This window comes from Cupressus sempervirens, chromosome 5 (genome assembly GCF_028749045.1).
Source record: "Cupressus sempervirens isolate cs-2001-9-10 chromosome 5, ASM2874904v1, whole genome shotgun sequence".
Classification (NCBI taxonomy): Eukaryota; Viridiplantae; Streptophyta; class Pinopsida; order Cupressales; family Cupressaceae; genus Cupressus; species Cupressus sempervirens.
In genome coordinates this window covers 813,105,845-813,119,487 of record NC_143122.1, presented here as the reverse complement: position 1 = coordinate 813,119,487, position 13,643 = coordinate 813,105,845, and the positions used below count along the sequence as shown (strand labels likewise).

Below are 13,643 nucleotides of genomic sequence, written 5' to 3'. Positions count from 1 at the left end.
ACAATTTCATCTTCTGGAAAAAAATCATTAGTCATTTTGAATGAGAAATTTCATTGAACAGTTCCTCTGTCATGCCATTTCGAAATTTTGACAAGACCATCCATTACAAGTCGTAAACATTGAGAAATTTCATTAAGCAACAGTTCCTCCATCATGCCATTTCGAAACTTTGACAAGATCATCCATGGGAATTCCTAAAAATTCTTTCATCGCTGCATATCTATAAGAGACTTCACTAGGGCAAGATATTTAGAAAGAAGAGGCCACGGTCCTCTTTACAAAGGGGAAGAAATAGATCTTTTAGGTTCAAGGATGGAAAGGACATTTCTGTTATTTTCAATGAAAGCTGGAGTACATTGAATACATAGTTCCCAACAAACAAATGAAAAAGTAATCCTAAAAAGTGGGTTGAACCACAGGTGATCAATTATCAGTTGTGTAATAGGTAATTGAGTCGTTAGACCATGTAGAGATACCAAAACCATAGTTAAAGTATTATGATTCACCTTGGGCTTGGTAAACCAATATTTTGACTCAAATCTGGAACTCTGCCAAAAAAAAAGAGATACCTGATTTAAAAATATTAAAATGAATCCTTTAGAGAACACATAAGTTCTATACTGAATCACGATCATCTAGTTGACATAGTTTAAATATTACATACGCCATACAACCATCAAATCAATAATTGACATAGTTCCATAGAATCCCAAAACAAGGGGATCAAAACCTCAATTTGGGAGCAACAAGGGCTGGATTCCAACCAAACCTCCACTCTTCCAATCCCTTCTCTCAGTGTATGTGTCACATGGATGCCAAAGATATCTTACGTTGGCAAAATCAAGAGTATGAAATGTCAAAAATGAACTGAAAAACTGAAAATCACAGGGAGGCTTTGTGCGTTCTGATGCCAGGCAAGTCCACACCCGACAAACCTCAATAAGTGTCTCTGTCAAAGAATTGTTAAATACTCGGCCCTGACTCGGTGAATGGGTCACATCGCATTGATGCAGCAAGCATAAAATCTTACCAGTCATGCCCAAGTATAGAAGCAGTATTAAATTTTATTTGCCTTGGATACTAGGCATTGATACTAATGACGTTTTGCAGTTGTTACTCCTCTTCATATAACATTAGATTCTGCATTTAAATTGAACATGAACCACATGAAGACCAGTGAAAGTTTGCAATGATAGATGAATGAGTCATCCAACCATGTAAAAAATACCAAAACTTATTTGCCTTGGACAATCAGAATTGATACTAATTGTTTGGTTTAGTCACCTTTCCTCTCTTTCTCAACATGTTATGTACAGTTCTGAAATAATTGAGAATTTATCAGCTCTTTTAGATTCTTACTTGAGTTCTTCACTTGGGTATCCATCAAAATTGTGACCCACACTTGTGTTTGACAACCACAAAACAATTATAACCTAGCCAATCTTCATCAAGCATAGATATTTCATTTATTTCCAGTCAAGCTTTTACACTAAGTATTCAAGGAATAAAATAATAATAAATAATGATTTCATGCTATACTATTACAGAACTAAACTACCGGAATACAAACGCACCATCCATGAGCATACGACATAGCTCTGCTGCTTCGGCTTCTTCATCTTCAATTTCTTCTTCTTCTTGTACCAGAGAGGTTCTCCTTACGCCATATCCTCTGGCAATCTCTCTTTTGTCTTTTTTAGCTGTAGAGTCACCAACTTCCCCATCCTCACCTTCTTCTGCATCCAATAAATTCTCCAAATCTCCAGCAAAGGAGTCTAAATCACTATTTGCATCAACATCACTTTCAACATCCTCATTCTCAGCGGCTGAAAGACTCTGAAATTGGCGATCCCAAATTTCTTGACACTTTTCACGTGCTTGCTGTTGCAGCTGAAGAAATGACATGCGCTGTCCCCGTGCAAACTTGTTCAACGTTGTTGCATCGACTTTCACCCCTGAAGCAGCCTGCTCACTTGAAAGTTTTCTAACCAGAGCAATGCGATGCCACCTAGTCATCTTCTCAATCTGATCCTCGTCAACATTAAACTTTAGTAGCACCTGCAGTTTTTAGGTATCCACTCCATAAGTACAGAAAATCCATAATTAACAAAGTTGCAAGTACAACATTGGAAAATTAATAAGATACGAAAGAACCCTAAAGAAAAGAACACAATTTCAAGGAATTGCTAGCAGATAACATCAGATACTAATATATACAAACAGAGACTGAACTAAAAGATCTGAGAGAATTACTATAACACTAAAACTTACTTATAGAAGACACCAAACAGAATGATGCACTAGGATTGAAAACACTTACCGTTTATCAAAATATTATTTTTTTTGCTTACAATCAAAATAATTTTTAGGGTGAACTATTAGCTTTGCATCATATATGCAGTTGTGGTCATTACTGAAGAGAAACCAAACAGGATATAAATTGTCGTCAGAAGAACCCAACGCATCCTTACATTAATCTTTGTCTTTTCTCCCAATGACTTAAGCTTCTACTTGATAACTTTCTAATATGCCAAAAGTAATTTAAAATCACAAAAATAACCCATAAAAATGTTGATGCAGTTGATGCAAAATCACCTGTACTCCCAAGAATCAAATGTCCATCTATGATCCACATATTTTCAAAACAAATGACATCTTAATAACAATCCCACTCAATTATGATTAGCCAACCTCATCTTGTAAAATATACTTTGAGAGCAAATATGAAGCCATCAAAGCATGTGATTTGCATACTCTATAGTATTTCACTGACCTCAAGTACATCTTAGGTTTTGTTTCATTAAACAAATTTCCAAACAAAATTGACAAACTAATTAAAATATACATTACCTCACGAGCTGCATCCATGCTAAGTCTTCTAAGATCAGCATCAGTACCAGTAACAGCAGAACCACCACGTGCAGCAGCTGCCTTTTTCTTAACCAAAGCACTTGATATTGGTGGCTTCGGGGCAACACGGATATAGCTGAAGCCAAGACCCCGGCCTGAGGGATCTCCACTTCCTGTAATCTCTAAACGTTCAATACATTCACGGCCCTGAAATATGAAAAATAGTGATTTAATCGAGGAATATAAGCATCATTTCAATTGACTCTTATCTTGATGTCCATTCAATGACAAATAGTACACAGATGATAAATCCATTCAAAACAAAATGGAAAAAAAAAAACATCTTACAACCATTTCCATCCATTCTCCACAGTCCATAGGAGGTGATATTCAAGTTCTAGGATAGCAGACTTTTTTAGAGAACTGAACTCACAGAAGAGAAAATCAAGATAAGCCTAGATAGAGTTTCCTAGTGGAGAGACACAATAACATGAAAACGGGTTTTAGGGATGTCGGACGAAGGACATAAATTTGGGGACAAAGAGAAAATGGCGGCAAAGTGTTGGTGGGGGTGTGTCATCAATATAAAAATGAAGTGAACTGAAATCTCAAGACATAATCTGTGATTTAACATTTCTGCAAGTGTCCCATAAAAGGCAAACTAGTTTTCACAAAGTTAAAGATTGCCATCAGTATGTATGGCATGTGGTATAGAACAAGCAAATGATGGCATCCCTGGCAGAGGTGGTGGTCCTATGGAAAACATATTAAATGAATAATGGTGTAGCATAAAAAATTCTATGAATCACAGAAAAAAGAGAACATCACATACAGGTTGAAAAAATTAGACTGGTAAGCAGGAATATGTAACTAAAAAGGCACGATACAGGATGCACAAGTTTCCTACTAAACATACAGCGAGCAGAAAAAAATTAAATATCATAGCCAAAGGAATGAGAATGCATCGTTGTACTTACAAACTGGTCTATCATTAATTAACTTGCATTACTTCAATGCTCTTGCCTAGTAAACTCCTCGGCTAACATCTTTCTAAACATTTATTTAAGATAAACATCTAGAACAAATCATTGCTATGGCACATGCAGAGTCAACTTCAATTCTAAGTCTTTACTTGTTCCTAGGCAAATCTAATAATCTTTGTTCAATTTCTTTCTGTCTTTACTTGTTTCTAGGCAAATCTAATGATCTTTCTTCAATTGAATTGGATATCATTAACTTGCATTATTTCAATGCTCTTGCCTAATAAACTCTTCAGCTAACATTTTTCTGAACATCTATTTAAGATAATCATCTAAAACAAAGTATTGGTATGGCACTTGCAGAGTCAACTTCAATTCTAAGTCCACGTACTGCTCACTCTAACCCTTGAGTAAAGAGTTCACTTTCTTTCTGGCTTTACTTGTTTCTAGGCATATCTTGTAATCTTCCTTTTTTCCTCACAAGGGAGATGCCTATGTCACTCAATTTCCATTAATCCATCTTGGTAATTGGATATAATTTCTTCCTCTATTTTCCACAGTTAATCAAAAAGAACCTGATTTGAAAGCATATGGTTCAATTCTAATACTATTTATTACGAATCAAGATAGATAGATGGTGATTCTCTGTCCTCCAATATTTGAAACTGTCTACCAAATATTTTGTGCCTGCTTATAATGCATCCATATTTGAATAGAGTAACAGCGCAAACAACAAAGATTTTACTTTTCTACAAAATCATATAACAATAAGACAGCTCTTTTCTACTAAGCTATTTATCTATGACACAAGTCAGCAACAGATTTTGTCATAGAGTCTGATATACCAGCCCATCTAATCCAGGCGTTTAATCAAGAAACCATTGAGTATATATCATATCAACAATATGTACTACCATAAACTTGGAAAAACGTGCTAGTCTAATTAGAGCATGCATTTGGAAATTAATGATCAAAACTTATAATCTGAAAGAATCTAAATATAACAAATGTATTTCAGCCTACAACTAAGGTGATTTTTGAAAAAAAAAAAAAAAAAAAACTACAATGAGTTGAAGTTATAATTTCAAATTACTCAGTGTCATGTTACCTGCAGAGTGGAGGCAACAAAATTATAACTCAAGTTCCATGATGTTATCTGAAGCTCCCTCTCAATATGTGATGCAGCAGCAAGTGCAATAGCTTCATCTGGAAGTTGATTCATAGCCGATGCAAGACCCGATGCCATTGTGAGTTTGTTGATTCCAAGGCGCTTAAGATGATGCAAACCAGCTTGCATGCTCTCATAAGCACATACCTAAAACAGTTAATGTTTGACAAAAAATTGTTTACAAATGAACAGTTGAAAAATCAAAATTAAAAAACTTAAGACTATACAAATATTTATTTAACTTTATTTTACACAAACAAAAATATAGAAAGTTTCTATATCTTAATTATCATGCAGAAAGAATAAAAGAGAACCTCCTTTATTTAACTCCTTTGACCATAGTCTGCAAACTCTCAGAGTTGCCGAGTACTCCCAAGTTTTTTTGCTGGGCAAGTACTCTTAACTCTCACGTATTTAGAGATGTAAAAAAATGTAGGTAAAAATGTTGATGCACAAAAAACATTGGATTCAATGCATTTTTCACATCATTTTAGTGCAATAAAACTACATATTTTCTCTATTGAAATGTCAGTTACTAATTTAATACATTTTGTAATTGTATCCTACAAAAAAAAAAATGTTTCTATAAGAGATTTTAAATTTGCCGAGTTTTCCTCAAGTTTTTTTCGAGTTGAAAATTTTGGGCTTGCTGAGTACTCTCTGAGTCCGAGTCTGCAAACTATGCCTTCGACATCTTTATTCAGATCAAATTCACAGGTATAAAATCAAATTGCACTAGGAATTACAGTCAACATAATATCTCTACGCAAGGCTCTCACTACATAGTATATGCCCCCAGCTCTAGCAGGAAAAAAGTTACCCAGTCATTTTAACTTGGCATAGAACTTACAAGGAAGAGGAAGTGGCTGACTTTCTAATGGATCAGTTGTAAACCAATACAATTTATAAGGAATTTTCCAAATTGCTAGAATTGGCATGCTGAAAACTTGGAAAAACTGTCATAAGTTACGCAAAGTCAATACAAAAAATATTGGAATATTAATAAACATTTTCTAAAGACAACCTAGCCTCAGTGGGTATTAAGAAAAATCAATGTTATCACAAGTTTCCAAAATGGGGTCGGCAGGGGACGGGGGGGGGGTTGAGTTTCCAGAACTGCAATTTTTTACCAAGTTTGGGGATGGCAAGGGGGATTTTTTTTACAACGATCCACATAACACATTAATGAGTTTAAAAAAATGAGGAAATAATTATTATTAATTGATCCCACCTCCATATCTCCAGGCGAATCCATTATCACAAAACAAAATCCTAAAAAATTGGACAAATAATCAATACCGAGAATTTCACAACAAAGCAAAACATGTATTCCGATACAAATCACACCGAAGTAGTAATGAAAACTTGGCCTCTTTAATCAGGTAACTTTATGAATGCAAAACTAATTATTAATAAGCATTGGGATATGTAATCCTTTCTTATCAAATGTTCTATCATCATTAGGCAATTGTCTATGCAAACCTAATTTCAGGTCAAAGATTTATATTATAGTTGGCATTTGAGTTTACACTTTTATTATTCTGTCTTTGGCTCTTGGTCTGGTCTAGGTTTTAGGTGTCATGGATACCCCTATTTGTATGTGGTCTGGGAAGCATGAGATGTCATTCTGGGGAGAGGTTAGTGAGTTAAGGATCAGTAAAATGGTGAAAACAAAAAATTATTTGGTTTTTAGGGCTATCTATAGGGTGGTTATTTTTAGAATTTTCTGCTGTAATGGATAGACAGAAGCACAATACGGATATTGTGGTGATGTTTGTGGCCACAATAATGCATGTTGACGAGGATAAAGTGGCCATCCGGGATTTCTATAGGAAAGTGTTCAAAAAATCTATTGTGAAGGAGTTGGACTTGGTCCTTGGGAATATTGACAATAACCTCTGCATTCCAAAAAGGATTGAACATGGCACTCTCAATTATCCGGTCCAGGTATATACCATTCTGGAAATAAGAATCATTTGAGGTTTTTTGAAAGGTGGGAAGAGATTACAAGGACCTTGATGTTCCTTCTGGCCATTTTAAACACCTGTATTTGTGAGGATTGGAGAGGTGTCGAGTGGTATCTTGAGGCTGAAGGTCTTAGGTAATTTGGGGTATGTTTCAGTTGAGAGGTTTTGTTTTGTCTCTCTCCTCTGTTTGGTTTCAGTGTTTTTCTTTTTTGTATAGTCTAGCTTCGTAGCTCTTTAGCTCTCTGGGTGGTCCCTATTGTTTTGTCCTTGTCCTTTTGTCTTCCCTTGTACCTGGTCCCATCTCGTGGTCGGCTCCTTTTTGTCCTTCCCTTTCTCCTGTTTGTCTATCGGCCCCCAGACTCGGTATAGCATATCTACAGTATGTACATAGCTTGTATTTACTTAAAACCTAATGAATAGACAGAACATTTTACATGTTTGGGCCTTTGATGTTCAAGAAGAATGTGGTTCACGTTTTCCATGAATTTTTTGGATCTTAGCAAGATAGAATTAAATTTGTCATTCAGAATCTGAAACAAATTGCATAATTTTAAAAGCAAATTAGCAAAGCATTTTTTGCAGTTTTGTCTGAATAGGTTGGTTTAATGTAACCAACATTGAGTATAAAGAAGAATCCTTAACAAGATATTATCGATTGAAATGGAAATTCCTTCCATACTGGCTCTAAATCAAGTTTTGTTACAGTGTCAGAGGAAAGATTAAATGAACAGTAAAAGCAAATGAATCGAGCATGTAAGGGTTTCTGTAATAGGGGCTTTTAAAGAACAAATTAATACATTGAAACCATTCTCAACGTATCTTTCATAGCAAGGAGATATAAAGAGTTTATTTGAACTCCCAAATTAGGAATGATTCAAATGAAAAAGTAGGAATGGCTTTAATAAGTCATAACATTCTAATAAATTTAAACTACAGATATGCTACTTAATAGCAGGCATCTCTGAGGACGGTGAATTTGTTAAAAGTAAAGAAATTGAAAAATAGCAGGAAAAGATCTCAAAGCCATTAATCCCGAGAATAATAAATCCAGAAGGAGAATGTTCAAATGAGGAATTAAGAATAATAATCACTAATTAATTCATGGCAACCAAATAATAAAACAGTATATCTGCGGGATAAAATAAATCCAATATAAAGGAACTAGACAGGAATCTATATCCTTTATGTCATCTGAAAGGGTTGAGTAGTCGATTTTATAAGGTCGTTTGGAAAAGATTACCTTTTTGAGATTAAGTGGATTTGACTACTCCCGCTTGACAATCAGCACATATATAAATAGACATCTAACCTTAATAGGTAAAATTAGGTTCTAAGGATGATGGCTTAGATAGAACATTGAAAATATATAATTTAATTCTAACATGTCGTAAATTTAGCCCTTCCTTCAAATCCCAATAAACAATGACAATAACCTAATGAGTTTATAATAAATTAGTATTATAAGGCACGAAAACATTACTTTGAAACTATTCCACAGTTTAATTAAAAATGTACTTTAGAAGCTGATCTGAATAAGCAAGGGTACTTGATTCCTTTATAAAATTGGCAGCGGATTTATTTTAATTTTGTCATTAGCTAACTCTAACAAAGATCTTGGGCAAGTATTTACAGTCTTGCAGGGCTTTTCACACTTTATGGTCTCAGATAATCTATGTGCAAGGAATGAACAGCATCTAACTTGTATCCGGGATTCGGAAAGTTTGCAGGATTAATTTCACAAAATATGTAAATGGCAAAATGCTATAAGGCAAAGACTATGTCTAGCAAAAGGATCTGAATTATTGCTTCATTGAAGCAAAATTAGTTGAAATTTCCTATATATTAATCAAGGGCTTTGGTCTTTTACCGATTTTTAAAAAAAAACCTTAATAATAAGATTAACTTTGATAATTAATTAATTATAACTTAATTAATGATTGTAAACCAAATTAACAGCTCACAATCTCATTAAGGATCAATATGAAATCCAAGTGCTTCCTGCTAGAACTGGATGCCTCGATGCCATGCCCAAAATAGTCATTGGCTCATAACAAAGAGCAGACATGAGCAACACAAAGCAATGAAGTAGGAATATAGTCGTTGACACGACCAATGAGACCCAAGCAATTACTTAGTCTACGAAGGTCATTGGAAGGCTAATCCTGACTGCATCTTAAGGTAAGCTAAAATGGGAACATTACACCATGTAAAAATCACTCCTGCACCCATAGAAGCTAGCACCCTCCTATGACTAGTTGACACGACGAAACAACGATTGATTAGAGACTCAGCACATCATCAACATAATCTTATATGCCTAGAGATAGATAGCAATTATCATTTTCATAGTTGTTTGATTGGAAGCGATTTGAAGAAGTCACTTTGTGATATACAGCATATCACATCATAAAACTGAGTGGAAGTCCACAATTAAGAAGGAAGCTTGAGGTTGTCTCATTTGTCACACAATCTATTACATTGTTTAGCATACAAGCATTCTTATTCAAGAAAGAGAAGGAGATTTGGTGCTTCATGTGGAATACTAAGTATTCAGATCTGCATGTTTTAGGGGAACAAAACATCAACAATACCCTTACAAGCTGTTCCCTCGTGTCATATTCATGTCTTTGGTTTCCATACTTGTTGCATCCATTTATGCATACTTCCTTGGCTTGAAAAAAAATGGCCTTAAAATTTGTATTCCAGATTCCAAGAAGTTGAAAGAATTTTGTATCCATTCATGCTAGAGTTTACCAGTCAGATTACATTAAATGAAGCTTTAAATAACAATAATATGTCAAGGAAACCATAATGATCAATCATTTAGTAACATTTATGATTTTTCTTACAGAAAACGTGGCAATAGAATATCAAAAGTTTTAAGGGAGTAGAATACAAATGGTCAGTAGATTAAAACTTAAGTGTTCAGTAAATGTCATCACATAACAGTTGCAATCTTACATTCTCAGGTGTCGCCATCCTTCTCAGTTCCTCCTCAGATGGGATACGGAAATTTCGCTTCATGATCCATAACATTTCACCACTTGCCCCCTTCTGTACAGATATATGTTCAATATGTTAAAATTAATTCCACAATTCTAGAAGAAAATGTTCAAAATATTAAACTATCATAACGAAGGACTTCATCAACTGAAAAAGTTAGTGTTGTTTGAGAAATGATGACATATAGTTGCAACAGAAGCACTAACTTCAAACAATTGAACACAAGCCTCAACTAAATTTGATACACCACTGTGTGAGGTTAGTTTAACTTATTCGGACACTTTCAGGGCACGTACATACCTCAACCATCAAACTGATATCTTATGTCAACACCCAATTGAAGAAACAAATGATGTAAAAAACAGATACAGACAGCTCATGGCATTATAAATTAATTTAGTATTGGCAAAAAAGTTCAGACTTGCCAGTAGAGATTTTCATAGAATAGATTAACAGAGGTAAAAGTTAACACCCACAGCCATCTGAAAAGACCTCATTAATAAAGAATAGAAAACTAGAATTCCATTACAACTGCAATCTTGTTACAGTTAGTATCAAACAATATCACCATACCTGAAGATCTGCACAGTGCTTTAGCCGCTTCCTAAGAAAAGACTCTGAATAATTTGGAAACTGTGCAGCCAATTCAGTTGCTCGTATAAAAGGAAGACTCCGAGGCTTCTCTGTGGCCCGGAATTCGCGATATATGTACACCAACAGCCTATTTACCATATAATTTTGAACATTTTTAGATCCTGGAGGAAGTACTTCAATATGAGGCTCCTGCATGAAATCATGACAAAGGAAAACAATAAACCTCTAGAAAAAGTTCAGAATAGATTATATAAAATTATAAATAATATTATATTTCTAATAACTACATAAAAGAAGGAAAGAATCACAGTAACATCCTCAAATGACTAATGTAGGTAAATAAGATTGACATACTAAGGAATATTTTGATAGTAAGAACGGACTGGTAAAAGCAAATAGCAACAAAAACGAAGAACAATATATTTAATAGAGGAGAATATATATTAAGAGATCAAAGAACCTTGAAAAGATCAGAACACAAAGCCATCAATATAAAACAATCCTGTGAACAGAAAGCCTGAAATGAAACAAGCCACTATATGAACCAAGACAAAGAGAGTATTGTTAAGTATCTTGTCCACAGAAGTCGAGAAGACAGAATTTTCAGCAATAAACACAGAAGGCCGAAACAGTCTCATTGTTAATGTTTGGTAGCTCCTGTCGGATAACTCTATGGATATACATGTAATTATATATGAGATATAATTCTATGTGAGATATAAACTTATTATATGTGAGAAATATATATATATATATATATATATATATATATAACAATAATTAAGTTTATATAAATTAATTATTTGATTATTGAATAGACATGTCTATTCAATAACCTATGCTCAATATAAATGAGAGGATGTTGCATATGGAAAACATATACCTCAACAGGCAATGCAAGTACATTTGCAGTGATCCAAGAAACATCAACATGGTATCAGAGCCAGGTTGCAAATGTTAAAGTGCAAATAATATGGAAAGGACAATTAATATAAGAGTTTATAATGTCATTAGATTCAATATATATTACAAAACATGTGACTATATAATAATTATAATATGATGTCAATTGATACCCTCAATCTTATGATGCTATGATATATCGGTTGAGTGGCCACACCAATATTACAGGCAGACACGCCACACAATAAGGAAGATGGAAATATATTTCATATATTATAATATGGTTATAATGTTTCCAATTGTATTGAGAAGTTATGATAGCATGAGTTATGTCAACTAATTTGGAAACCATATTATCGATTTACTTATGTAGAAAACTTTACCACCAGCGCAAGATGGAAGAAATGGTTCAACCATTATTTGACGTAGATATAGAAACTTTACGTGGTAAACCAGAGATGCATGAAGCCAAAGGAGATGATGCGGATGTCAAGAAAATTCAAAAAAAAAAAGGATGCTTTGATTCTTTCCCACTGGATGTGTGGGCGGTGGTCTGCAGTATGTACAAATAGATCCACGTGCATTGTGCAACAAGGATTTGACTGTGTTGGAACAATATGAGAACCTGCACATTCTTTTCCTCTCACCACATGGTGACTGATGGCTTCATTTTTTTTGTTGTTGGGATGATAGTAGGTTGGATTTACAAGCTCATGACATCAAGATGTCATATAGTGACTGCATAGTGATATTGGGGCAGTCTGAGAGGAAGTCATATCCATGGTTACAAGGGTCAGGACTATGGCGTTGACTGGATAAAGAAAACTGATGATGTGAACCAATTAACTTAGGAGCACAGCCACCAACCCCAGTGATACACAAGCCCAAGCCAGTTTATACAAAGAAATAGAGATCTCTTAATGAGGGCAATGACACTGGGCAACAGAACCAATGGAGGCACTTAAAATTAAGATTCAATATCATAATTAGCAACTATATTCTAGAAAGATTATTGATTGGAAGTTCCAATATGTGTTAGGAAAGTAGAACTGCCATTTTAGATGCGCACACAATTCCATATCTCTAAATCACATGAGATTCCAATATGCCCCAGGAAAAGACATGAAATATCGCAAGTAATGAAGGACTTGCCAAGTTATCTATGGGGATCAATCTATACGTATGTTTTATTTAGTTGAATGATTATCAATTCAAAAGGTTATGCTAATATTTATTATAATATTATAATGAGAGAAATTCCTAATAGTATTATTAGGATTATAAAAAGGAATAAAATTCATAATAATATTGATTATAAATAAGAATGTTATTTTAAATAATAAGAAAAGGATAATAATATTATTTTGAGAATAGAGATGATATAATTTGTTAATACCTTATCATTCATAGAAAAGCTAAATATTATTATTATCCTAAAGTATTATAGTAGGCTCTCTCTTATTTTTATTATCAATACATTCTAGATCTATTTGCCTTGATCTCTTCCTCTAAGATTGTTATTGCAAGAAGAGGGAGATTGAAAGAGAGGATGTAACTCAGTCAATCTTTGGTGATCTCAAACATATTGATTCAGAGGGAGTAAACCATGCTGAGATGGTTTCTATAATGATCTATAAAGTTGTCACGGTCAAGAGGACTGTGACCATGTGACTTTTATATGGACCTATCCCCTGTGTACATCATGAGGAAGTCATGACTTCCAAATGATTATCACTTGTATTTGGAGAAGTTGTTGTGAGGTGACGATCTTACAATAAACTTGTATTATGAGATAAAATAAATTGAGTAAATGGTGAATGTCTTGTATCTCAACATTCTAGGAGGCTATTACTCTTAAGAGTACTTGGTGAATATCATTGATATTCTGGGAGGCCAATACTTTTGATATCAAATGTGATATCTAAACCTTTTGAGTAATTGGTGAATATCATTAATATTCTGGGAGGCCAATACTCTTGATATCAAATATGATATCAAACCTTATTTTTGAGTACTTCATGAATATTGGATGTCGATATTTTGGGAGATCAAGACTCTAGATATCAAATGTGATATCGTACCCTAGTTTGAGAAATTCATGAATATCATATGTTGATATTTTGGAGATCAATACTCTTGATATCGCATGCTCTATTAAATGGTGGAAAACTTCTGAGA

General features: G+C 34.1%; 1 protein-coding gene across 3 annotated transcripts in view; it reads right to left on the bottom strand.

The window, feature by feature from the left end:
* Positions 1-13,643, bottom strand: part of LOC149558382 (transcription initiation factor TFIID subunit 1-like) — a 153,395-nt gene that overhangs the window by 31,912 nt on the left and 107,840 nt on the right. For all 3 annotated transcript variants that reach the window (XM_089832636.1, XM_089832635.1, XM_089832637.1), the window contains 5 exons: positions 10,542-10,751; positions 9,927-10,019; positions 4,939-5,145; positions 2,851-3,057; positions 1,575-2,058 (listed from right to left, as the gene is read on the bottom strand). In XM_089832636.1, coding sequence (XP_089688762.1) covers positions 1,575-2,058; positions 2,851-3,057; positions 4,939-5,145; positions 9,927-10,019; positions 10,542-10,751 — 1,201 coding nt within the window. The remainder of the gene's footprint in view (positions 1-1,574; positions 2,059-2,850; positions 3,058-4,938; positions 5,146-9,926; positions 10,020-10,541; positions 10,752-13,643) is intronic.